The sequence below is a fragment of the Perna viridis genome, chromosome 2 (assembly GCF_037379345.1).
Source record: "Perna viridis isolate PV_CMFRI_1.1 ecotype Kerala chromosome 2, ASM3737934v1, whole genome shotgun sequence".
In the NCBI taxonomy this organism is placed as follows: Eukaryota; Metazoa; Mollusca; class Bivalvia; order Mytilida; family Mytilidae; genus Perna; species Perna viridis.
The window spans coordinates 56,461,637-56,489,531 of NC_142446.1; the positions used below are offsets into that span (position 1 = coordinate 56,461,637).

The 27,895-nt window shown below is 31.5% G+C and overlaps 1 protein-coding gene and 1 pseudogene across 3 annotated transcripts; one reads left to right on the forward strand and one right to left on the reverse strand.

Moving 5' to 3' along the window:
* Window positions 1-3: 3 nt before the first annotated feature.
* Window positions 4-2,577, reverse strand: LOC148626161 (retinol dehydrogenase 13 pseudogene; annotated as a pseudogene). The gene is made up of 2 exons (XR_015919990.1): window positions 2,458-2,577; window positions 4-1,376 (listed from the first exon to the last, which is right to left on the reverse strand). The product of XR_015919990.1 is annotated as a retinol dehydrogenase 13 pseudogene (transcript).
* LOC148626162 (spastin-like) lies at window positions 2,562-27,775 on the forward strand. Of its 2 annotated transcripts, XM_088569906.1 has the most exons (16): window positions 2,562-3,085; window positions 3,435-3,521; window positions 4,106-4,189; window positions 5,008-5,196; window positions 10,710-10,858; window positions 11,662-11,791; window positions 12,190-12,254; window positions 12,727-12,801; window positions 13,232-13,303; window positions 14,726-14,801; window positions 16,045-16,136; window positions 18,089-18,168; window positions 18,463-18,585; window positions 19,497-19,567; window positions 20,885-20,925; window positions 21,549-27,775. In XM_088569906.1, exons 1-16 carry the CDS (start codon window positions 2,677-2,679, stop codon window positions 21,669-21,671), a joined length of 1,866 nt encoding a protein of 621 aa, XP_088426032.1. In that variant the 5' UTR covers window positions 2,562-2,676; the 3' UTR covers window positions 21,672-27,775. The 2 variants fall into 2 exon arrangements, with proteins under 2 accessions (XP_088426032.1, XP_088426033.1); XM_088569907.1 differs by lacking the exon at window positions 5,008-5,196.
* Window positions 27,776-27,895: the final 120 nt, after the last annotated feature.

The window sequence follows — 27,895 nt, forward strand, 5'->3', positions numbered from 1 at the left end:
AACTTTTAAGCGTTTTCAATAAATATTCTGGTGTATATTTATAAAACTATAAATGCAAACAAATATCTAAACTGCTATTAAGATTCCATTGTTCATTGTTGTACTAGTGAAAAATTAAGATGCATAGTAGTTCTTCATTCTAAGTGGTCTATGAGTTGTCATCAGAGACCAACAATATTCTTGCTTTCATTCCACAGTTTAATCTGAACCTCCTTATCAGAGGATGCATTTGGCCATGGTTCTTCTTTAACGTTACCATAGTAACCTCCTGATTTTCCGTCAAGTTCTTCCGATACTGCACAATGAAGAACGGTTTGGCAGCCTTGTTTAGGGGTTTTTATCAATAGTAACTTTAACGGATAAAGGAGCTTCCATGCAAATTCCGAAAATGTATGTCTTGCCAAATCAGTATCAACCATGCCAGGATGAACAGTAAATACGCTAACCCCAGAACCTTTTAACTGCTCATTCAGCTCCCTTGCAAAGTACACGTTGGCCAGCTTGCTGTTGTTATATCCATTTGTTTGTTTTCCTTTAAGATTTTCCAGATCAATGGAACCTCTTTGGTGTAGAGATGATGAAACAAATACTATCCTCGATGGAACACTTTCTTTTAATTTGGGGAGGAGCAAGTTGGTTAAAAGGAAATTTGAATAGTGGTTAATAGCCATGTGCATTTCAATTCCATCCTCCGTCAGTTGGAAAGGATGATTCATTACTCCAGCATTGTTAATGAGAACGTCAATCCTTTTCTCCTCCTTCGTAATGGCATCACAAAATTTTCTGACTGAATTAAAAGAAGTAAGATCCAACTGTTTAAAAACAAGGTCTCCATTCTTTGTTTTAGCTTTTACATATTCAATTGCACGTTGTGCCTTTGCTTCATCCCTGCACGCTAAAACGACGCGAGCATGGCGTGTAGCGAGTTCAAGAGTAGTTTGAAGTCCTATCCCGGTATTTGCACCGGTCACAACCACTGTCTTGCCTTTTAGCAATGCTTTCGAGGTACAGGTCTTAGTAGACAAAGTTCTAAAGAGAACTGCTGTCGCGTACATTCCGGCAACGGTAGCTGGAACCGTTACATACCAAGGTGGCGTTTCAAATGACATTATAGGACGTTTGACTAGAAATCCTTCGTTCAGTTCATAAACTATGGTTATCCTAATATTGACATTAAATTGCTAATACAAACAGTGGTAACAGTAACTAGTAACCAGTCGTTCGGTTGTGGCTAAGTGTTGAATCAATTGACTGATACAAACATGTTCGGCTTCCGCTTTAAACTGGCTCCACATATGTTCTGAAGTAATAATGCATGGTCGAACACAAAGCTAAGGCGGCGGATGGCTTTGATCCCTTATAAAATAGAAATCAATCTGTTCAGGAAAATCAAGTAAAGGAAAGTTTAATTCGATATTATTTCTGACTAACAGTTAGTCTTACAAAATACGCCAAGTGATAAAAAAAAGAAAGAAATAACAGAGATTGTTACCATATAGCATTTTGTATATTTCAAACTTCATTCAATCATTAACAAAAGTAAAAAAGACAAGAATTGATATACATGTATCAATTAATGACACTTTACGGCGTGTAAAAATAGACTTTAAAAAATGGGGGGGGGGAGGGGTGATAATGCCTGTTATTTCTTATAATATATTATGATAATAGCATTATACATGTATTGATATGCATATATAGTTTGAAATAGCATTTTTGTGTGTTGTGTCGTATGTATAGTGTTGATAACAATTCCGTTAACCTTTTAAACCAGTTCATGTGAGAGATTTTTCACGTAAAAACAAATTTTGGATATAAAAATTGATTTTTAAAAATTTTCTAATTTTTATAAATTTTATGGGAGTCTGCCCTGGCGTGGGAGGGTTATCAGGTATGGTCTCGTGACTACACTATGTTAAACTATCGACTAATTTCAACCAACCGCAGCTTTCGTTTTGGTTGTTCGGTTCGGTAAACAAACGACCGGTCGTTTGTTCCTACTTTTTTAAATTCCAAATGGCCATCTCTTGTTTACCTTTTTTCTGGGGGATAACCGCTATATAAATTAAATGCGTATATTATACTGACGTGTAGCTGAAATGGTTTAGTTTACAATTAGCTATGTTTATGAAAATAGTAAATTTTGATATGTTTATGCACAAGCGGCGAACTACGGGCTAGATAACGCCTTATACTAAAGTTGGTCCGTGCATACCTGCCAACGAGGAGACTCCCGTTGTGTATACACAGGGGCTTACTCACAGTTTCAAATATGCAGTCCAACTAGTGTATAACCTATATACTAGCGGGCTGTATATTTAATAGTGAGAGCGAGCCCCTGTGGTGTATCCCTATCGATGGTTTTAGGCGGGATAACGTCGGAACGGACTATTTCGCAACATATTTGAAAACAAAAAATAATCGGTTTTATTGTATTAACTGATGACACCCTCTTACTTTTTTTAATTGGGTAGGACATTACAAATCTCCGACAGTACGTCCGTACAAACATTTGTAGTTCCGGAAAGACTGAGTTTCCATTTCCGTAAGTAGATCATGGTTTTAGTCTTCGCCATACTACTGCAAATTGAAAATCGAAATAAGAGATCGATAATTCATAATTCATGTATTATCCAAGTCATACACATAATTTTGTTTTGATGATGGAGAAGAGGGATGCATCGAAAAGACAGGGGACGATTTGGTGGTCGTAGGAAAGGCGATAAAGGAGGGAGGCCGAATCGAAACCAAGGCCGAGGATACGAAAGTGTTCACCGTAGAAATTTGAACTTAGTTGCAGCCCCTCTTCTTTTTCTGTTTAGTTTATTACGAACTTTAGCCCTACAGTTGTGGATTGTGTTAGGAATAATAATTTGCAGGTCCAGGTCTGCAATTCCTTCTAGGGCAAAGTGGAAAAACAATCCTGTATCTGATGCTGAATCTGGCACAAGTCCTCTTGCAAATCCAAAGATGACGAACAGAGCACCTGGTCCAGGAGAGCCAGCTTTAGCTTCACAAAAACATTACCACCGGAAAGCATTTGAGTATATCTCAAAAGCTTTGAAAATTGATGAGGAGAATGATGGTAATTATGGACTATAGTTTTACAATGTTCATGAACTGTTTATTGGCTAATTTGATCAAACAACTGCATGGATTTTGATGAACGATACTTGTTAGTTGAAAATAAAGTCCCTGCCAATGTACAGTATTAATGCATAAACCATGATGATAGAGAAAAAATACTACATTTATGACCTCTGATATTCAAATTATGTTCATGTACATTATACTATGTACATACATGTATAGTTTACATGTACATGCATGCATTTTTAGAGTTAAACTTATCATTTATTTTTATTACAATCATATAGAATGTTTCCATAATTCATGCATGCACGTGTAAAACTCTTATTTGAAATATTTCGCAGGTAAAAAGGACTTGGCAATAGACTTATACAAGAAAGGAATAATAGAATTAGAAAAGGGAATATCAGTTGATGTTAGCAATGGTGAAGGTAATTATTCACTTTCAGGTTGCTATTTTAAATATTTTTTATATTATACTTCATGTATATGTAGTCTAGACAAATGTGGATGTCTTCAGGTGTTTAAATTTACTTTTGTGTGGATCTTCCACTGTTGCAAGAAAATAAAAAATCCTCAGTAAAGTGTCAATGAAAAGAATTGCACGTCCACAGCAATCACAATTTCAATGTAATATTGTCACTGGGTTTAGCCGGTTATGATAACAATTGAATAAAAATTCTCATGTTGAAATACTACAAATTACTAAAGCAAGAGTAGTCCCTAGAAATTGCAAAATTTTAAATCTCATCTTGGTTTTGAATTGAAGATCTACAAAATAGTTTTTCAATCGACAACTTACAAGTACATGGTGTACTGGGCTTGCTCAGCTTCATAAAAAATCTCAATTTGAGATTTTCCTAAAATATCCACAAAATGTAGTTTTAAGCAATCCAAGTGGTCAAAATTTTAGTTGAGGAAATTTTATAGTATACAACTGAGTCCTGGTACTTGCACATGAAAAACATTTTACAATTGTATGGAAACTTTCTATTTCCAAGTGTATCAATTTTAGGTACAGCTTGGGAAAGAGCCAGAAGACTACAGGAGAAAATGGTGACAAACATGGTGATGGCAAAGGACAGACTTGATGTTCTAGGTATAAATACATACATGTACATGTACATAAAGAAAAGTTTGTACATTAGGGTCAAAATTAAAATGTTATTGTTTGCCATAGACTGACTGGCTCCTCTAGAAACTGACTTTAAAGTGTTTATTAGTGGATTATAGTTAATTTATGTTTTCGTTTTTTTCCTGATCTTCAGATTTTTATCAGTAGTTTTTTTGTCATCTCAAGAGCTGTTTTGGTCTTATTGATGGGTGTTTCGACATAAAGAACTAATGAAAAATTAGTGGTAATGGTAGTATTACTATAACACATATCTTAGAAAATTAAATTTAGATTCGGATTGATGTGGGTGGAAAAAATATCATTTACCTACCTACCGACCAGATCTTTTTTTGAGCACTCACGTTATGGCAAGCAGAAATATTTTTTTAGTCTGGCCTTAACACTGTAAACATGTTACTTAGTAAATGAAATGTTACATAAATGTTCATCATTTTGCTTATAATTATTTGTTGTTGTAAAACCTTTAGTTTTTACATTTATGTATTTGAAGTTGTTTCTTTGTTTCTTTCTTTTTTTATGTCTATGAATTTAACATTCAGACCCTTCTTAAGAACTTGATATAAACCCTTTCACAATTTTATGCTAAATTTCTGATTACATGTTCTTGAATTTCCATTTCCGTATTTTAATCTTGTTCGTGTATATTTTTTTCTATTTGTTATACATCTACATGTATATGTTGTATTTGCCATTTTGCTTTTTTAGGTATGCTTGCTGACATTGTTTGTGTGTTTTTACTTATTTTCATTTAAGTGTTGTACATTTGTTTCATATATATGTAGCAAAAGCTGTACAAAATTTGGCAGTTACTCCAGAATTGGAAATCCTTGATGATCCAGAATCTAATGGGGCTCATTCTCAATTATATCCTGTGAATACCAATATAACCGTCCGACAAAGGAGGGGAGAAATCCAGTCCCCAAAGAAACCCCAGTTTCAAACTAAAACACCTCGACCTGGTGCTAATGGAGGTAGGCTTTAAATGCTGATGGTGAATTGTTTCTTGATTTTAGTTAATATTATTAGAGTTATCTGAATGTTGTAGTATACATGGCATTATATTATTAATCTGTGTTTGCTTTAATACCAAACAAGTTTTCCCTGTCTCAAAAAAATTATTTTAAATAATAAGTAATCAAGGGCATTAGCAGGTCAAGAATTTTTTGAAGCAGTAACTAATCAGGAACATATATTAATTACTTGGATTATGGGAATGATTGAAAGATGTAGAATGGCTTCTCTTTTTATGAACATACACACATTTGTATATTGTTTTTTGCATGTAAATAGAAATTGTGGTTTGATACATGTGGAAAGAGATAAGAATTCATCAAGTCCTTGTTTTAAAGGATAGCATTTCACTATGACACTATGGATATGAGAATTGTGCCCCTTTTTGACTGAACCTAACGATTTCAATAATATTTCAGCTTAGCTGTATCAAATATTATAAGTTTACATATTTTTTTTCTCCATGTACTGCCTTTGTCTTGCAAAGAAGCATCATATTTTGATATTATCCATTGGACTGTAGTACTTACTGACTTAAGTGTATGGCACCAGTACTATAGACGTATGAATTTTTGCTAATTTTCATTGATTCTGTCAATTGAACATATTTGCGGGCATAAATTTTTGTGGCTTCAAAAAATGTTAGCATTATATACTGTTAAAAATGAATTTCGTGGGTACTATTCTTCCAGCTTTCTGTGCACCGCAATAATAGCGAAAAAGTAGTACACAGCAAAAATTAAAACATTTACAGTAGATATATCTGCTTCAGCGTATATTTTACATAAAATTCAGCATTTCATTGAAAATTCGCAAACGACATTTTATAGAATCAATCAATAGGGTAGAATTTCTTAGTTATTACAAATTGTTTTAATGTGTTGAATCATTGACTGAAGGAAACCTGGCTTTCTGTTCTCCCTTTTTTCAGTTTGCACATTTTCCTTTTCTAAAATGGGAACCAGTATTTGACTAATAAAGCTAAACTAAAAGTTTTTTGTAGAATATATACTATTCATTTTATGAAATCCATGCCACTAGGTCTTTTGATTATAATGTCACATCTGGAAAATTTAGATGTTGGAGTCACTCATGCCTTTTGATTTGTCTGGTTCAACTATTATACTAATTGGAAGTCTTTGGACAATATTTTTGAAGATCCAATAGGGTATGTAAGTCTAGTCATGTGTCTATTTCACAAAATTGGGTCCTAGTCTACCATTCAAAAGCATGGAGACTTGTCATTTAGAGAACGTTGAGTTCAGTGTTGAGGGCAAAACACCTTTTTGTGTTAAATTTTCCAATAAAAAATAACAAATATCTATTTCTACATGGTAAAGGTATTAATAAAAAACATAAAATAGAAGATTTTGCATTGTTATACATGTACAGCGTTTCGAGTACCCGGAAGTAAACAATAAAATGCAGATTGGTCTTTGGCTTTCAATACGTTCTACGTTGTAAATTCCGGTAAAGAAAATGAAAATAGAATGAGACTTACATACCCTATTGGTTTATATATTATATAATTGTAAAAATCATTGTACATCAGAGTCACTTTCAGTGAATTGATCTGCTGCATTTAAACAAAATTTCCTGATTTCACACTCAATGTTTTTTCAGTAACATTGAAGATGAATTATCAACAACAATTCCTGAAGTAGGATTATTTCCCCGTTTCTTGCTACATTTACAGTACTTCTTTACGTATAACTATTCTTAATTTTGTATGTGGTGCAGTTGAAAGCATGTTGAAATGTTTAAAGTAGTCAGTAGTGAAGGAAATTATTCCCGTATTAAGATTGAAAAATAGAGCATTTAATGGGACATTGAATAATACCTGACACATTGCTAATAATATCTTAATATCTTCTGAGGTTTTTATACGGGAGATGGACGGAGGGACTTGAAACTTTTCAGAGGGTATCACATAACACCTCATCATTTAATGTTATGGGGCATAAAAATGTATCAGTATTGTATAGCAAATAGGCAGTAGTGTGTTTGGATTTCATAAGTGTTTCTAGTATAATACTTTGGTTTAGACATATAGCTTTAACTGTAAAAGTACTTATACTCATCAGGTACCAATTTATGATTTTTTGTTGTTGTTGTTTTGTTTTTTTTCAAAGCATATAGTGACATTTCAGAGTCATTTTAAAGTCGTAGATTTAACTTGATAAAGAAAATTGATACCAATAATTGACTTTAAGTACTTTTTCAGTATGTGTTGTTTGCTTAGGCCAAGAAAAAAATATGTCTGTTTAAGGTAACATTGGATGAAAAAATAGGGTAAGTAGGTAGGCAAAATCATTTTATTTTTTAAAATAATTTTATATGGACACTTATGGGAAGATTTCTTGACTTTATTAGTGTTTAACTTAAAAATGATAGTTTAGTGCATTTCATAAAAAGTACCAATAAAATGTGCTAGGGTAAGCAGAAAAAAATAAGGTAGGTAGGGTAACCTTAAACAGACATACTTTTTTCTTGGCCTCACATATCATTTCATTCATTAAATGTATCATTTGGGGTTCCAAGTCAGTGCCAGCACAGCTAGGAGTCTTTCAGAAGGAGACCACCTATTAGAAAACAGAACCCTTCATGCATTGTTGGTCCAAGTTGTGGTAGTAGATTTTCCTCTCGATTAAGACCCCAGTCACAACCAAATAAAAATATTGAGCCAAGTACAGAACAAAGTTCTAAAGGTAACCCATGGTTAGTTTGATAAGTAGTTTTACCCCACGAAAATAAGGTGCATAGGGTATAATGTTTTGGATGTGTCTGTCTGTCCTCTTTTTGTCATTGCAACTCATCTTTCACATTACTAAACAGAATTTCATGATACTTCGCATAGCATTATACAAATATTTTACCATGAAATTTGGATCCATCAAATTTTGTGGGAATTATGAATTTAGTTTCCAGAAGTACATGACTGAAGCATTTTGTCATCCCAACTCCTCTTAAACAAATAAACAGATTTCCACTAAAAATAAGTAAAATGACAAGTCACAATGTGAAGCTGTGCATATTTCAAGAAAATTTTTACCTCTAAAATTTTTATTGAGTTATGTCCGTTTGAACTTTGTTTCCTTAATTGTACTGCTGAAACATTTGTTCAGTGAAATCCCTCCATCAAATGTGGCCAAATTAAACTCCAACCTTAAACCTTGAATTAGCTCCTCCTTTAATATGGGGTGTGGAGTATATGAGCATGTTCAAGAAGTTCTTTCATTCATTTACGGGTAAAAAAGGTGTTAAATTTTGAATTCACACCTTTTTTTTCCCAAAGTTGGGTCTCAGTGATATGCTTGAAAAAGTTATTACATTTTTGAAATCTTGAAAATTCAGCTCATCATAGATCCTACATCCATCCTACTTCTGTAATTTCAGAGCCAGAGCCTTCTAAACACATTAATTATCATTCCTCAAAGGAATTAGACCAAATTTACTATCTGTTTTAAAAGTGTACAATTAACATCCTGGCAAAATTCTTTCAAGGATTTTGAACCTAACTTGTCATATATTAAATCCTTAGACCGCCTTTAAGTTAAGAACAATAGACTGAATGCTTTCTGATGGTAACCATGCAATTTTTTTTATTTTATTGCTTTAAGACTCACCTCTCTTATTACTGATGCAGTTTTATAATATAGTTACATTTGAAGTTCTGTTAAAAGCAAGGAGACATAGCTATGAAATTCAGTGATAAAATTCAAGCATTCAGGGGCAGCATTTGATGGATATGACAAAGCAATGATGTATCCATAGATTTTGAAAAGGGGGGTTCTGGGAGGTCCAGAAAGGGTGGGTGTGTGTGTTCCAGGCTGTTATAAAAAATAGTTCTGGATCTGCCACTTCAAAGTATTCTTATTAATTAAATAGCATTACATATTTGGTCAAATGTAATGCAAATTTATCGATCATTTGGCATTTCTGAATTAAAATTCTCTTACAACCAATTATATCATGAGCATTTTAGTTAATGAATTCCCTATAGATTTTTTTTCTCTCTTACTTTTTCTGTAAACATGCACCTGCATTATGATGACAAATTTTGTAAATTTTGCAATATCTATATAATTGGTATTTTTTTGTTTTCAATTTTTTTTAACTCATGACATTTATAAAGGAAATTTACTATTACATTTGTACCTTGTATTCTTAGTCAGCATTAGTAATTAAAACTATAGGAATAATCCACATCTACATGTAAATGTACCATCTTTCCATTTAATTTATTGTTACCTATTGTAGTGCATATAAATTCAAACACATTTTAGTAATCAAATATATTCTAAATATTTTGATGTTTGACATTAAAGAAATATATTCTTTCAGACATCTTCCATACAAAAATCACAATTTTGGCTAGTTGTAATTGATAAAATACAGTTCTTTATCATGCTTGAATAATTCATGAAATTCACACAACATGTGTTGTAACAGAATGTTTATGGGTATTGATTTATCAAGTATGTATCCAATATCTTCATTGTTATTAAATCTATAGTGCATTCCCCTCACTTTCTTTTTCACCAGGGAACAGTATGTACTTTTGTTATCTTTCTCTCATTTCATTTCAACTACTCATGATAAAACTCATAAATAGGCCTAGTTTAACATTCATTATTACCTGTTTGTAGAATGTGTATTAATCTTAACATTATCATTTTGTAATGCATTGGCAGGTCCAGATAATTTGAAAAAGGGGAGGTTCCAAAAAAATGAGTGGTTCAAGGCTCAATTTTGACAAAATTTTGCATACAATCAACTAATTTTGTCAACAAAACAGGGAGTTCCAGCAACCAAAAAAACCCCTCTGGATCTGCTACTGATAATAGATGTACATGATACATGGGATTGTGAGATTTGGTTTGCTAAAAGCTTAAAAATCAACATGTACATTGGAAATTGGATCTTTGTTTCGTGCCTCTACCATAAGGCATTGGAGTCAATTAAAAAATAAATCATGAAAACTGGTGTCATTGTATTACCACAACTGACTATTTGTGTCACATAATTTTACCCCAAGCAATAGCAAGTGGTTAAATATCTACATTGTACATCAATGGCTATCCTGTGGTAAAACAATAATAGGTACTTCCACAAGATAAATGCTACAGTTTCCCATTAAAACACCTACCGTTTTCAACCAAATTTTTACAGGAAAGTCTTGTATTTAACTCATGGAAGTACCAACTGAGCATGTTCAGAAAATTAGCACAAAAGCATCCATTTGTCCATCATTCTGTCCGTCAATCTGAATGTCATGACAATTATCTGGACACCTAAGTCATGTATTAACTTCAAATTTGGTATGCAACTTTCTATAGATTGGGCATATGTTGTAAGCTATTTTAGTGTTTTCTGAAATCAATTTTCTGTACAAGTGGGGGTATACTGGTACCTTTCATAACAATGCATGCAATTTAATAATTAATTTTTTAAAACATTTTCTATTATTTAGTGACTTCTAAACCAATAAAACCAATGAGGCAGCCAATCGGTGTTCACAAAAGCAACAGCCTGCCACGGACATTCAGTCCTAACCGAGGAAATAGACCTGGTGTTTCTCCTTCTAATCACAGAACTCATGCCAGAACTAACTCAGAATCTGTAAGCTTTCTCAGTCTATGATAATTTTATTATTGTACATTTCACATATGAAAAGTAGACTTATTGATTTTGTGAAAAAAACTCATACAGGGCTTGAATCTCAATAATGAATGCTACATGGATTTTTATTTAATGGCATTTTAAGTGACCAAATTTGAGTCTAAATGTCATATGATTCACTAGCAATTTATGTGTTTAATCTAACAATAGAAGGGTAAACTAAATTAAATGAAAACATGGAGTCCATTATTTTTGGGCATTCATTCACTGCTCTCTAACAAGTACAGTCAAATCTGCCTTAAGTAACTTTCAAAACAGCAAAATTGTAGTCACATAAGACAGGTGGTCTTTATAAACAAGTTAATTTTACATAGAACTACATAGGGTTATTTTATTCATTGTCTTTTAAGTATCATTCTTGATCAGACTTTAAGAAATTATATAAATTTATTCTGAAGCATCTGTGATGTAGATATTTTTTGACAGCTTATATAAGGAAAAAGTGCCATCAAATTTTCTCACCATTTTTTCCATAGTGCTTTCAACTAAATTTGACCTATCATTATCTTAAAAAGGTAAATTTTACAAACACTTTGATGGTTATTTTTGGAGGTTATCAGGTATAAATACTTGGTTAATGCAGTAAAATCTGTTTTTTTCCTACATTAGCCATGCCTTATACACATTATGTGTGATTTTTAGTTTATTGCTGAATGGAGATGATGAATAAAACAGATTTGACTATACTTAAAATATTGTGAATGATTTTCTGTCTTGTACATGTAGGCTGTCATTTATTTCAGTCATCTGGAAACCGTCCAAAAAAGATAGATATAAATAAATTGAAACTGAAAAATGTAGATAAGAAATTAGCAGAGACAATTCTTGGAGAGATTATTGATACTGGCCCTAGAGTAGATTTTAATGATATAGGTAAGAGCTCAATCACAGGTTTTCAGTACTAGTAGTAATCACCAGAAAAAGTTTATTTTTATTGAAAAAAATATTGATGTTACAGCACCTTCAAGTGAGCAAGCAAGACTTAGTTATCATTTAAAAATGATATACAAAATTAGAACAAAAGATTTTTAATACATGTATTTATAACAATTTTAGTTTTGATAAATGTACCCACACTCAAAGAGGAAATGATATACTGGATAATTGGATTCACATCATCTGTCAGTCAGTCTGTCTGAATTTCATGTCATTTTACTTGGCTGCTGCTAAACAAATTGTTTTTCAAATTCTTCATCCTTATAGGACATGCATTGTTGACCTCGTAACTTTGTGATGTAATGATTTTGCATGCTTTTTGTTTCATCTAACAGCTGGGCAGGATGCAGCCAAACAAGCCTTACATGAGATTGTAATACTTCCATCAGTCAGACCTGAAGTAAGTCTCAACTATTATCTCAAGAAAGAGGCTAGAAGATTCCTGTTTTTAGCTGTGTGAGATTTCCTCATCTCACCCACAGGTTGATACAGATCATGTGTGCATTCCTGTAAAAAATGGCACAATTGAGTAAAGAGTTAATGAACAATCATGAATATCCTATTCTTGGCTGAAAAGTACCACAATATTTAGCTAACATATAATGAATGGATCCTTTGCAAGTATATTAAATGTTACATTGTTACTGAAAGGAAGTCTCGAATTTCAAAGATAATAAATGTTACAAAGAAGTACAAATAAGCAGAGATTTCGTTTCAAGCGTAAATACCAGTACATTCAAAACCTACAAGATGATAAATTACTTATTAGATAAACATGAATATTTATTGACCTATTTTTCTTAATACATGCATCGAAAAGAAAGATAAGAAAAATTGTTCATTATTATGATTGAATTTTTTTCTTTGAACAGTTGTTTACAGGTTTGAGAGCACCTGCTAGAGGGCTTTTATTGTTTGGTCCTCCTGGAAATGGAAAAACTATGTTGGTAAGTAAAGACGGCTGAAAAAAAGTATTGAATATGAAATTCAATTAATAAATGTATTCAAAAAGAAAAAAAATGCACATGTGATGTAACAAAATTACTAGAAAATGCTAAAAAACAATCGATCACCAGAAAAAGTATGATACTTTAGAAGTACCTATATTTTATTGTGTATCACCACAAAAAAACACCAGACATGGCAAAATTCATAGGTCTGTAAGTATTATATTTTTCAGATATTGTAATGGTTGAAAAGATTAATGTCAAAATTGAGTCTCAGTCAAACAAGTTAAAAAACCATGTTGCAAAAACTGAAATCCAAGAGGTTGGCTAGCTTTCATGAAGTCTTTTATAACCTTTTATATAGCTTTCATGAAGTCTTTTATAACCTTTTATATAGCTTTCATGAAGTCTTTATTATAACGTTTTGTAGGCAAAGGCAGTTGCCAATGAATCAAGTGCCACATTTTTCAATATCAGTGCCTCAAGCTTAACATCAAAATGGGTGAGTACGATATATATCGTTGTATATATACTAGTACACATTATATTTGTACATACATTATGTGTAGGTACAATTATTTGTATGCAGATGTGATACATATAGTTGTTCTTCACTTCAGAAAAAAATCTAATACCCAGTAATTCATATCAAAATAGTATTTTTTATGAGAAATAATTATAATGTAGCATTGCTATGCATTGGCTGATCCAGGGAATTTGAGGGGTTGGAGCTTCCCCTTTTTGTTGGAAAATTTTGTTAATTTATTGCAAATTTTGGGTGAAAATGAAGAAAGAATAGCATGGAACCACCAGTGTTCAAAGGCTCTTCCCTTGCTATGTTCTGTGCATAAGGGAAGCGATCATGATTCTATATTTTATTGTTCCCCCACTGCTACACTGAAGGGGACACAGAAATATTGGTGTCTGTCCATCCATCCAGCCGGTCAAACTTGTGGACGCAACTCCTTGGAAACATCAGGATGGATTTTGTTCGAACTTTGTATGATTGTTTGTCGCTATTTGTACTTGATCATATTGTTCTGCAATTTTGATTCGACAAACTTTTCAGGAGTTTTGGGACTTTTGCACTTCGATTTTTGTTTGTTTGTTTGGCTTACTTGTACTAAGGTTGAAAATAAAATACATTTAAATTGGTTAAAAAAATGACTTAAAAAGGTGTCTGGTTTAGACAGGTTTTTGGATTATGTAGAAAGGACTTCACATCTTGTACATATATAACATCAACATTGTATAAATGAAACAACATGTAGATGTAGATCATTTCAAATAGCAAATATTCTGAACTTATAGATTTTGACAAAACAAAGGCTGATGGTGATAACTATATTGGTAGAATCCTTGTTTGATAGGTGTTTGAAACATTGGTCCCATCTGAAAATTGAAAAGACGGAACATCATAAAAATGATTTGCAACTTTTAAGTTTGTATACCATGTAACCTTATTCAAGAGAAATTAAGGGATCCAAGATCTGAGCAGAAATCAAAAGAATATAATCCAAGGATAAAGACTAGACAGGGAAAATAGACACAACAAAGAACATAACACGTACAAAGAAAAAAAGAAATGAGAAACGCAGATTCCAATGAAAACTGGGAGCATGGACCAGGTGCACCAGTAGGGTAAGCATCCTTTGCATATGCATAAGAACCCTCATGGGGTTTACTAACTGGTTGGATATGCCACTTTTAAAAAAATGGATTATTAATGATTTTTATTTGCTTAAAAAATGTATGAAATTGATTTTCTTCAATTCAATTTCTTTCAATAATTTTCATACATATTCTTATTGGCAGTTACATAAATTTTATTCATTATGTACATGTATGTTATTAAAACTTACTTTTCATGAAAGTATGAACTTAAATGGTTAAAGTAGAAGCTTTTATACTTATATGTAAACAGGTGGGAGAAGGAGAAAAGTTAGTTAGGGCTATGTTTGCACTGGCAAGAGAATTACAGCCTTCTATAGTATTTATGGGTATGTTATGTATTAAGTGCAACAAATATGAAAGTATGAATTTGTGAAATGTTTTTTTCATAATGGTCTGTCTTGAGCAAACAAGAATATAGTTACCTATTACCAGGGTAACAGATTCCTGGTTGGTAGGTCAGGATTTTATTTTGTTTTTGCCTGATCTAAGAACAGCTGACTGAGTATCAATAGCTACTTGGCTTTATTTCTTCTTTCACTAGTTCAATACAGAACAAGCTTGTCCAATATAAAATAATGACTGAAAGTAGTTCTTTATTAGTTCAGCCCTGTCCAAACCACATTGGTTGATGAAAATTAATGTCTTTTTCTTGTTCAATACAGAATCAGTCCAATATTCAGTATTGACAAATTCATTTTTACAGTGAGTATTATAGTAAACTTCAGAAAGTAGGGTTGGTCTTCACTAGGTTAAATGACAATTACCTGTTATAGTGTCTTTGAGTAGTTACCTGGACAAATAACAAGGAGATTTAAACTTTCTATGATTTAATAGGTATTTCAATCTAAGTGTGATAGAAAGTCAAGATATCTTTGTCAATTGTCTAGTTAATTACCTGAGGAATTCACCAGGTGATTGTTATTTAACGAAAGGTAAGACCAATTATGTTCCATGAAGTTAAGTAGCTGTCTTTGTAAGAATCATGCAAAATCTGAAAAATGTGATACACCTGAAAAAAGGCTACATATTTTTATTTTTGTAATTAAGTTGTTTATGGGTCTATATTATGAAATGTGTAATTATTCATTCCAATCTGTCTGCTCATAGGAGATAATCATCATTGAAAATCCAATAGATTCCATTGTATTTGAGTGTCATTTGCAGAGTTATCTCCCTTAATTTTGAAATCTACAGTTCATTCTACATAATTTTTATCTCTTAAGAACATGGCTTGTATGAAAAGCTGAATGTTAATTTCTGTTTACTATGGCAATTCAAGCAAAATATCAAAAATAAAAATATGTAGGCTTTTCACCCATGAATCACATTTTGCATGATTCTTAGCTGGAGTGCTACTTAACTACACATATATTATCCCTGTAATTCATCCAAATCTAGACCAAACTGGACTGAAGGATAAACATTTTTCAACTGTGTTTGAATTTAATGAATGTGTTCAAATATGCTGCATTGGCAATTATCATTTTCATAAATTGATATTGTCATGTGCTTAAAAATGTAACAGGATATTTAAAAAAAGAATACATAGTTAATTTTTTTTGTCAACAGATGAGGTAGATTCATTGCTGTGTGAAAGAAGAGAAGGAGAAAATGATGCTAGTCGGAGAATAAAAACAGAATTTTTAGTCCAGTTTGATGGTGTAAGTTCAACTAAACATTTATTAAATTCATGGATTACCGGGTAAATGTTTTTTGGGTTCCAAACAAATGTTGTAAATTTATGATTATTCTACTTTATTATTTCATATACTTTAAATATCCTCTATTGAACAGTAATGTCAGTTGTAGGAAATCCTTTGTGTTAGTCTATTTGTAAACTGATCACTGATCACTTAATTAATATGGATGGAGTGTCAGCGATGTCCTATATATGAAGAATGTAAGACCAGAACTATGAATAGCTTTCTGATGAAAGTGATGAAATTTGTCGACACAGAAGTAAACGATAGCGCAAGTGTGGAGGTGCTGTGCATAATGGATACAATTTTATATTTATTTATTTAATAATAATTTTGAAATTATTTGCTGTGTAGAAATGTATTAAGCACATTCTCCTCACTGAATGAGACTTCTCCCATAGTAACATGGTGGTGCACTGCAAACAAAGAATGAACTCCAGTCATCATAGGCATAGCCTAAAATTATATTACTAGTAGTGTTATGGAATGCATTTATCTTCTACAGGACCAAAGTTATATGACTTCTTTGAGGAGTTATTGCCTTTTTCCCATAAAAATTGAGGATTTTCACACTTTTTACCTTATATCACAGAAATTACTTCTTGTAAGAAGAAACTGTAAATAGAAGAATTAAGATTTATCAGTAACATGTTAAGGGTAAGACTTTTAGACTTGATGTAAAGGTTCGGTAACCTATGGTTCTACTCAAGCACTTTCTTTCTTGTTTTCTCTATAGCTTGAGTGGAACATTAATGTGATAACTGTAGACACTCACAATTACCTCATTATGTATATTTTTGCATGCCATTGTTTGTATTATGTATTTTTGGAAAGTTCATAAGTACAAGTTTGTTCTCACTGTTTTCTCCCGTAGTCAATTCCTCTCTTTAGTTTGTCCTTCCCATTATAGTCCTGCTTCTCACCCGTCATTTCATGTGTAAGGGAGAAATTGTTACCCCAGAATAAGTTCCATTGCGGCCATTTTTTTTTATTGTATCATGTACCGGTTAAATCACTGGGCGCTGCCGATATTTCCCCCATTTATTGTTTTTACACATGTGCGGCGTCTGTTACCATGACTGGGGCACTCAACCAATCAGTAGTTCCAAGGGAGTACAAAACCCCCAACATCATCGGCTTCTGGGAGACTGTGACCCGTTACCAGGGCTAGATACCAGAATAACCTTTTATAAGTGACCAGAGTGCTTCAGCACAGTCTTTCTCAACCAACCACCAGGTTGAATTATTTCCCTGTGTACGTAACCCATATATACATATATATAACGATTGTAGTTTACGACCTGTTGACCAGACCCAGTTCCCACAAGAATAATAATCCTGTTCTGCTATAGTAGTCATGTTTAGTATTTATAAACAAACCAAATAGGGGGGTCCCCGATTATTCTCTAGCGCTCTAGTGGGATTTAATAACTTATAAATGTTATTGTTAGTTATATTTATGCTGTTTGTCCATAATAAATAGTATATTTAGTTGAATGGCTAATGTTCTTTATGAAACAGTGCCTTACCGTTAAACTACCTTGGAGTATATTGCCACACTACCAGTGCATTTATAGTATAATGGAAATTTTCCATAGTTATAAAGACCAAAGCCCTAACATATAAACACTGTGACACAATTACAACCCCCCTGACTTTACATATCATTCTTACTGGTAAATGTAAACACAAGGAAACCAAACCCCCTTTGAACTTTAAAATTGCTTGTTAAGACAGGTGTTCCAATTACCAAGGTTCAAAGCACATTTAAACTGATATAAAGGGACAATTACAAATGTCTGGTTTATACAGGTTTTCAGATTATTAAGGGTTCAGTTTAGACAGGTTTCTATGTATTTGAGACTTAGGTAAACAAATCAGTTGAGTGTCTTGCAATATTTTTTTTCTTGTAGGTGAATGGTTGTTCAGATGATAAAGTTTTAATTATGGGAGCTACAAATAGGCCACAAGAACTTGACGATGCTGTTTTAAGGTATTTTATAAATCCTTTTTACAAGATTGGAGCAAAATTAGTGGAACATAAATCACAATGAAAGAAAAAAGTTCTTGGAAAAAGGAAATCTGAGCTCCAAAATGTTTTGAATGAATGCATCATAATTTGCCTAAAGTTCTTTTCAGAGATTGAATAGTAGTTTGAAATTACTGTTACTTCAAAGACAACATTTTATTATTGCTTTATCATTTCTAATCTATAATCTAAATTGATAAAAAGAAACAATGCATGTATATCTCTGTCCACTAGATATTTATATCACATTTTTTGCAGGCGATTTGCTAAAAGAATATATGTACAGATGCCATGTAGTAGAACTAGAAGAGCTCTTCTGAAACATTTATTGTCAAAACAAGGAAATCCGTTGTCTGAAACAGAGTTAGATCAGATAGCGAGGTAATTTATAAATGTTTTTTATGAGGATCATGTTGCTGAGGAACAGTTAAGGATGTTTGCTTCTCTTATCTAATAATAACAAGGATTTCATAGGGTTGTGAAATCTTTTAAGATCTTTCATGCTGGAACAAAATAAGCAGAAAAAATAGAGGGGTTAGTGTGTTCACTTTTAAGGTACATGCATTTAAAATAATGGCGGGAAAATGATTTTTCTTGATTTTTCTTTGGTTTTATCAATTAAAAAGACTGAAGAAAAAACAAGGATTTCATAAAAACTTTCCAAATAACTGTTAAGGTGTGTTAATGAAATTATGAAATGAAAACTTGGGGTCACTGGGCAAAACAAAATAATTCAATGAAATGGATAAAATCAGAGGAGTCTGAATATCTGACAAAAATATCTGAACATGACCAGCAAACATCCTTATTGAAATGTAAGTATTGATCTGGATGGTTGTAATCCTAATTCTCATTGGTTTGCTTGTTCTTGGTCTTACAACATTTCTTTACAGTTAAATGTAAACATACCCAAAGCAGCATTAATAATAGTGATTGAATAGAAGTATTGTAATCCATGCAGGATTGGGAAGTACAAGATAGTAATAATACATAAAATTTTCTGCTATATGATAAACAATACTGTCTATACAGATTAAGACATTAATGGCTCTGGCATAAAAGCACAAAATAATAACTAAGAATATAGAACCGGATTACTTATTTTAACATGTGTGTTTCAGTTATTTTGAAGACAAGATTCAACGTTTTCTATGTTAAATATCTACCAAAGGAAGGAAAACAAATTCAGGCTAATGAATACGGTATATTTACAATGTTATTATTTACAAATCTAGGCAAATGTTACAATATAATTTACTCAGTTTCTTAACCATCTATATTATGAATTTCAGTTTAACAGATGGATATTCTGGGAGTGATTTAAATGCACTTGCTAAAGATGCTGCTCTAGGTCCCATCAGAGGTATGTAGTATTCATAAGAGCTATTCCATAAAAAAGTGTGTCCAGAGAGCAGAACGCCCATGATATTTAGAGGTACCACCAACATATTAAAATTAAGATGCAATACATTTGTCTCATGAGATTTTTTTAATTTTACACCCCAACCAACACATTAATAAATCAGCTGTGTTAGCCCCTGGAGACATTTTTTTGGGGAATAGCCCTAAGATAAAATGGAAAGACTTTCATTATTGGTATTTTATTATATTCTCTACAGTGAAGTTGTCAATGAGATGTACAAGCACTCCTGTTCTTCATATTGTAACATCCATGTGAAAACTGTAGAGTATTTATACTACTGTGGGTTTTTACTAAATATGTTACACTAAACAGTTGTGTATAATTCATTTCTCTTTGCCCCAAAATAGGTTTTGCAAGTAGAGGTGCGGATTATTCATCATTTTTTCTCTAACAAAAGTTAAAGTCACTGTCATATTTCGAAATCAATATCTAACAATATTGGACTACTAATCAACATATTGATAGTCTGGACCGTGAAAAGCTTCCTTAACATTCTTGTCCTATACGTATTTCAAACTGAATGTATATCATGAAGAATGATATTGTGTACGGTATTCATTGGGTTGCTGTTTAACATTGAAATTATGACTTTACATATCCTTTATTAAGTATATTACTCAAAGTGTTCTAACTTCTTTCAAATTGTTGCTTCACAAATTGCTACATTTCTAGAAAGCTCTTACTTAGAAGGGTGAAAGGTGGCCATTTTCATGGAATTTTGTATTATTACATTACTTTTTATGTTCAAAAATTCCTGATAATGTTCTGATTTTTAAGAAAATTATTTCCTGATTTCCTTACTTTTTGGACCTAAAAAGTGCTTAACAGACAGAAATTGTTAAAATGTGAAGTTCCTAATGCAGGTTATTTATATTTTTCTGTTTTCTCAGGTCTTGTTAAATCTTAACAGTCGTTCAGTTACGCTAAAACTAGATTAATAGCAGTCATGTGGCATTAAATAGCATATGGTTTTAACCTAAAAATAGAATACGAAAGTATAATCTCACAAACATATTGTTTCATATAATAAAATAATTAATCACTTTGATATATATAAGTGGCTATCGTGATTTATTAACCCTACGGCTTGGTGAATATAACATTTTCTGTAGTTGATAAATCATGAGAGCATCTTATATTAAAGTCATTAATATTATAATATTGCCATTAACAGTTGCATCCAATATATATAAATGTTTTTAAATTGATGATGTAAAAATCTTTTATAGTTAATTTTTTAATTGCTTTTTTTCACAGATTTGAGTGCTCATGAAGTTAAAGTTGTAGAGGCAGAATCTGTAAGTCTGTGTTCATAATAGTATTATGTATGTCAAGATTAATACCAGTAGCAGTCAGTTACTACTTTTCAAGAGGCATAAAATCTAGAAAAAAAACTGTTAATACATTTTAGCAGTAGATATATTTAAATTTTGATGGAACATGATGAAAGGGAGATAACTTATCTTTATTAGTCCCTTACTGGTGACTTTTACCAACGGGAATTTAAGGTTTGCATTCTGTCCATCTGTCAGTTGTGCAAATCAGTTTTCCACATTTTTTTCTCATACTTGCTGATATACATTTGATATTTGGTACATTGCTTTACAATGACAAATTACAGATCAAGTTCCGATATTGTTCTAATCCATAATTTTTTTTTGATTCATGGTCTTTTGACTAAGAAAATTATTGCTCAGTTTTCGGCACATTATTTGTTAGCAAATTATGCATGAAGTTCACATTCTGTTCTCTTCAACAGATTTTTCTTTAGGTAGGGGACTTTATTAATGGCAATACTCTCAGAATGCTTGTTAATTCCAGAAGTGAATTTGTGATCGTGTGATAATGCCTGAACATAGATATGCACAATGTGCTGTGAAAAAACTGTTTATGTAAAGAAATTGCCATTTTCACATTTCAGGTGAGAAAAATCAGTGTACAAGACTTCATGCAGTCGTTACGGAGAATAAGAAGAAGTGTACCTCAGGGAACATTACAGAAATATGAGGAGTGGAATAAAGACTATGGCGCTGTAGGAGTCTAACATTTGTATGCTTTGTAAACAATTTTGAATTTGTTTTGTTATGTTAGGCCATACTTAACTAACCTAGTTGTTCACAGAACAATATCTTAAAATGCTATCCTTCCTATTTTCTTTTGTTGATCAAGTATTTTTTATGAAACTAACTATGTATACTTAACTCGATCTATACAAAATGTGTGCTCACCTATCTTAATCAATTGTGAATGCAATTTTGTTCAGTTCCAGGTATACATGTAAGTAGCACAAAATGTAAACAAAACAGGAGATATCATATAAAGCAATTGCAACTTCAATAAAAAAAACTTTCATAGTAGTAAATTCACTGCTTCGTTAAAACTGCAAACAATTTTTAGGGGGCTATAGGAATCACCATATTGTGTCAATCAGTATACCTAGTCAGCATAACTTGTTCCCCATGGTCAAATGATTTCGATGAAATATGAGAATGCTATCATGTTTGGATAGCTTTGTAAGGGGATATAATTTAAATTGAGGGTTTTATATTTAGAGTAGATATTGGGATATCCATTTTTTTAATAGTATTTCTAGTTAAAGTTGCCTCTTGGATAATTCAGTTTAGAAACCATTTTGGTGCCATATGTAGGAGTTGCTTTTTATATAAAAACAATATAGGGCAGTAAAATGTTGTTTTTGGTGTGTAAATAGATGTTATAGAAATATTTTAAATATGTTTCATTTACAACTCTTTAACAGAGATGTTGTTCTGAGAATAAGACAGTTTGGTTTAGTATGCCTTATGTAAACTTAAGTTTATAAGTGCTTACAAGAATTCAGGTCTTTCCATGTACAAACAATTTTTTTAATAAAAAAATTATTTTGTTTAGTTTATGAATACTATTTGTTTCTTTGGAGGTAAGGAAAAGATCATGTTCCTAACTTCCAAATTATGCTGACTCATGGGAAAAGATACCTGTTTTTTTTGTATTTTGGTAAATCATGTTCATACCTATTATCCATATTTATCTGGTTACTGTCAAACCTGATTTTCTTGTGCTTTAAAGTGGAATTCCACTTTTTCAAATTTGGATTTTACTGTTATGATTCTTTTTTTTTTAATGTATATTTACTTCCGATCTTTCCGCTTTGTTTGTTGGCCTCATAAAATCAGGTCTGTACTGCTCTAGTCACATGTAATGTCTGGTTGATATACATGTAAGTGGTTTTGTGTTTTTTCTGTATCATGTTCGTTTGCCATACAATATATAGGTTAATTTTGTATACACTATAATGTGACAATTTTCCATAATAATAGTGCTAATTAAAATGCTGCTAATTAAGTATTGATGTTACAATAGATTAAATTTTTATAGCTTTTTATAGCAGCAAGATTCATGCAGATCATTGATTTCAAATGGCTATGTTACCATCAACATTTTAATTTTAGCTGTTTAATTTTTAAGGATTGTGTCTATATTTGTAAGTATCAATTTTCTCAGTTTCAAAAAATGATAAGCGTTATATATTGTTTAAAATCAATTTCGCAGGTACTGTTGTTACAGGCTTTTCTGTCTACCACAAAAATTGCAAAAATTAGTATGCTGTGAAAATTAATACATTTATACATTTTAACATTTTCTTGTTTACAAAATTAGCAAAATTAAGTTGGTTTACAATAGGTAGAAAATGACTTTTTTAAAATCTTTTTTTTTGGTACATGTTTCAGTATTATAAAGATATCTTGTAGAAAACATTAACATAAATGGACCATTTAGCAGCACTTTGTTGTAAAATTTTGATGATGGTTTTTTTTTCAAAAATGTCACATTTTCCTGATATTTCATTTTCTGTTTCCTTTCCTACCAAACAATGGAACAAGATGCAAAAACATAGCTATGAAGGTTAGTCTTTTTAAGTGTTAGTTTTTATAGTAAGAATCAAACAAAATGGGAAAAATCAGAAACATGCATGTCAAAACCCAACGCATTTGACAGTGTAATATCACTCAAAGGATACTTTTTCTATTTGAAAAGACCATTATTTGATCTCTAAATCACTGGCTTTGCGCAGACATTTTTCAATAGAATCTTAGATTAAGGAGGTTTTTGACAGAGTTACCTGCCCTTGAAATGTTCATTTTAAGTGCATTCTAATGAAACTGTAACTCAATGATCCAGCATGATATGGAAAATCTTATCTGTTTTCCTTGATTCTGATGGTGCAAATAGTCAAATTACACTATCAAAATGATGGTTTTTTTCATACCGTTTCACTTAATGGCCGATTCTTACAGGGACTTGACACTTAATATTTGGATTTTATTTTGCCACCATCTTATAAAAAGAATTACCTTCAGATCTACAGAACGCTGACATTTATTTTGATAAAACAATGATCAAGTCATTGGGCTAAACTAGGAAAATCAGTTTAATCTATGCAAATTGAAGACAATAATAAAATGGCGCTATATTTTAAATTTGTACCTTATTAATAGTTACATAGTCTGTCATGCATCTTTTGTAGGTAGTTGTTTATTTATATCAGCTTCACAAATTCTGTATCAATTCTTGTAGCTATAGAAAAATTGTTATAATATAATAGAAATATACAAATGTATAATGTACATGTATTGCACATGTAATCTTTGTCGGTTCTTTTCTAACCACCTGTATAATATACATCTGTACATGTATTCATTGTTTGTTTTTGTCTTACCATCTGTGTAAAAGTAAATGTTGCCAAGTTTTTTGGTTATTTTTGTTTTGTTTGAATTTTAGGGGCCAAATCATGTTTATATCTGCCAATTCTCTACACTTATACATGTATTTGATAACAAAACTTGTGTTCTACTGAATAATTTTATGTGTTTATAGGTATTAAGTAGCAGTCTTTGTAAGAATTTTGTAATATATATGATACACCCCCAAAAAGGCCACACATGTTTTTTTGTTATTAAGTTGCTTTATGGATCCATATGATGAAATGTGTAATTATTCATTCCAATTTGTCTGGTCTTTAGAGATAATTCACTTTGAATATCCAATAGTTTCTACTGTATTTCAGTGTCATTTACAGAATTATCTCCTTTTTTTGAAATCTTCAATACATTTTTCCTAAGACCAAGGGTTTTACGAAAAGTCACGTATTAATTTCTGGTTATCATTTTAAACAAAATATCAAAAACAAAAATAGTGTAGGCTTTCCAACAGTGTATCACATTTTGCATGATTCTTAGCTGGAGTGCTACTTAACAGTCTAACTTCGAAGCCAGAGTTTAAATGTAAAGACCTTTACAATCTTGACTGGACCAAAATATTTTACTGTTACATGTGTTCTGTATTGTAAAGTAAAACCTGCCTATACCAAACCTCTCTCATACTGAAGGTTTTGTAATTGTTTTGTTTAGACAGGTTTCACTGTATTTAAATCATTTGAAAATTTTACAGTTGTGTGAATAGTAGGATGTTAAGCTTGAATGAATGGCACATATAATTAAATTGCTCATACAACCCCACCCCATCATTTTCCCACCATTATTTATTCTGGTTTATACAGTGAAGGAAATTTTGACGATCCATGAACACAGTAGTTTTTTTTTCTCATAAAAAGTATTGAAGCATATATAAATGTAAATAAAATGCTTTATACATGTTTTTAAAAAAATACTCAGTTGTTTGCATGAAATTTTGTGTGTGATATAATATGAATATCAATATGGTGAAAAATCTGGTTTTTAAATCTGAACTCTTTATTTATTCTTCAGTACTTTATAGTCATTTACCAATAATTTAAAATGGTTTACTTTATATATTAGAATGAATCAGACAGTTTAAATAGTCAGAAATATCGAAATTACATTAGACAAAGTTTTATGTACTAAACGTGTTGGAAAATGATAATAAATGTAATTGATTATACTATCCTATTTTCGTTAATAGAGATGTATGTTCTAGTCAGTTTAGCTGCTTGGAAATTGTTATTTTCTGAAAAATGGATGAAAATGTCTTGGAATCTGTTTGTGAGATTATAGAGGATGGCTTTTCATATCATCAATCTTTTGCACTGTTTTGACTACTGATTTTACAAACTTTAATTGGTGGCAATTTTTGCTGCCTTTTATAATGCAAAGTCCAGCTTGCTATAACCCACCATTTCTATAGGAAATACCTGTACCAAGTTAGGACCATTGGGGTTGTTACCAACTTTTTATTTTTTTTCCATTAAGGAGGTAGACCTGGGATTAGGGGCATAATTCTTGAAATCAGTGATATGTTTGTATCACATTCAATTTCACCTAAGCCTTCACGCTTTCATTTGAAACAGAATGAAATCAATCCAAGTTACTTTGATGCTTACATGAGATTGATAAAAAGAGCCTTAGTACAAATATTCCAATGATTTTAAAGAGTTTTATCCCTTACCTTAGGTTTACCTCTTTAAATGGAATTTTCTTCTTTTGACTATTCCTTAAGACTATTGCCTAGATTTTGCCAATCAGTTAAGTAATTTTGTCATTACTATTTCTATGAAATGAATGTGAATGAATGAGAATCATGAAAAGGACACTTAAACTATTAGTTACTTATGGTATTATGTGTCTGAATAAAATTTTGATTTGATATTTGAATGTACTAATTATTGAAACAATTCAATTTTGAGAACAAGTATTTCCATGAGAAATTGAAGCTGCTGTATCAGTAGATTTGCTTCATAAAGACACTAAATGTGCTCAGTTACATCTATATAATCTATTTTAAAAACTTAAGTGTAAATTAAAATTGGAATCACCTTTTTTGCAAATATTTCTTTATGACCCTAGCCCATTACATGTAATTTGATACAAAATGTGCTCTGTTCCATCAAAATAATCTATTTTTTAAATTTTCAGCGCAACTTAAAACTGGAATCATCACTTTTGAAATTATTTCTTTATGAACCTAGCCTTTGACATATAGTTTTCTTAATTAATTCAGATGTTATCTCCAGGATGATGTAAATAACGTGTACAGATATAAAAAAAAAACAACAGCTAATGATTATACATATGCATATTTGTCTCAATATCCTCATAATGAAACATTTAAAGTGAGAATAAAACAACCTACCCCATAAATGTTACGGTAATAGTTTTGGGTAAGTTATATGTTTTTTTATCTATTATAATTTTTCACCAGACCATATGTTGAAGCTCTTTTTTGAATATCCAATGACATCATGTGCAACTAGGTTTATACTAACACCTTGAGAAGTGCTTTTTTAAGAGATATATACTGTTATTTCATGGCTCACTGCACCAAATATTGATAGTGCTAGGCATGCATGTGTCATGTGACCACATGCACTTTTCTGACTGCATGAATTGACATCAGAATTTGCATTTTATTTTATAAAATCAACAGACAAGATTTTGAATGTAGAATTTGGCTGTTTTTTTTCTGGACTGTAAAATTTGTTATTTTTGGGAAAAATATTATATATTGTGTAATAAAAGACATTCAGAAAAATACATTTAAGCAGTCCTACAATTTGACAGCTCCTACCTCAGGTAATTACAAGTAGATTTTTTTTACAGTGAAACCAGTCTAAACTGAATCCCTGTATGACTACAGATTTGTTAGAATAAGGCAGGTATTCATTCTTTGTGAGACCTGAAGGGTAGTCAGGGAAATAAAAAAAAAAAACTCAAGTCTGGAAGGCAGGGTCTGGTTTCATAAAAATTCTCAAATTGAGATTTTCCTCAAATCCTAGAGGCATCCTCAAATATTCAATTTCAAGGGATCTGACTGGTTGAAATTTGAGTTGAGGTAGGATTTGCGGAAATATATTACGAAACTGGTCCCAGATGTTTGGTTTACACAGGTTCAAATTCCCTGTTTGGTATAGACAGGTTTCACTGTACATGTGCATGGCATTTACCATAGTCATGTCAGTATGAAGTAGATAAATATCTATATATTTTGCTATATTTGATTATAAATCATGTTGCTTTTGGTGTAAGATGTATTCTATGTCCTGTATGTCATTTTGTCTGTATGTTTTCATATTTTTGTTTTTATTAAGTTTTTTCACTTGTTTTCATTGTTCATCAGTTCATATTTCATAATCTAAATTTAAAGGTTATGTTTTTAATAAATATAAAACAAGAAGTTTTGTTTTGAGTTTTTAAATAGCTGTATTACATTCAGTCTGTTTAACCCCTAACGTGCTATGATTATTATTTTCATACAATTTTGTCATCATGAAGGAAAGTTCCCTTATTGTTTTAT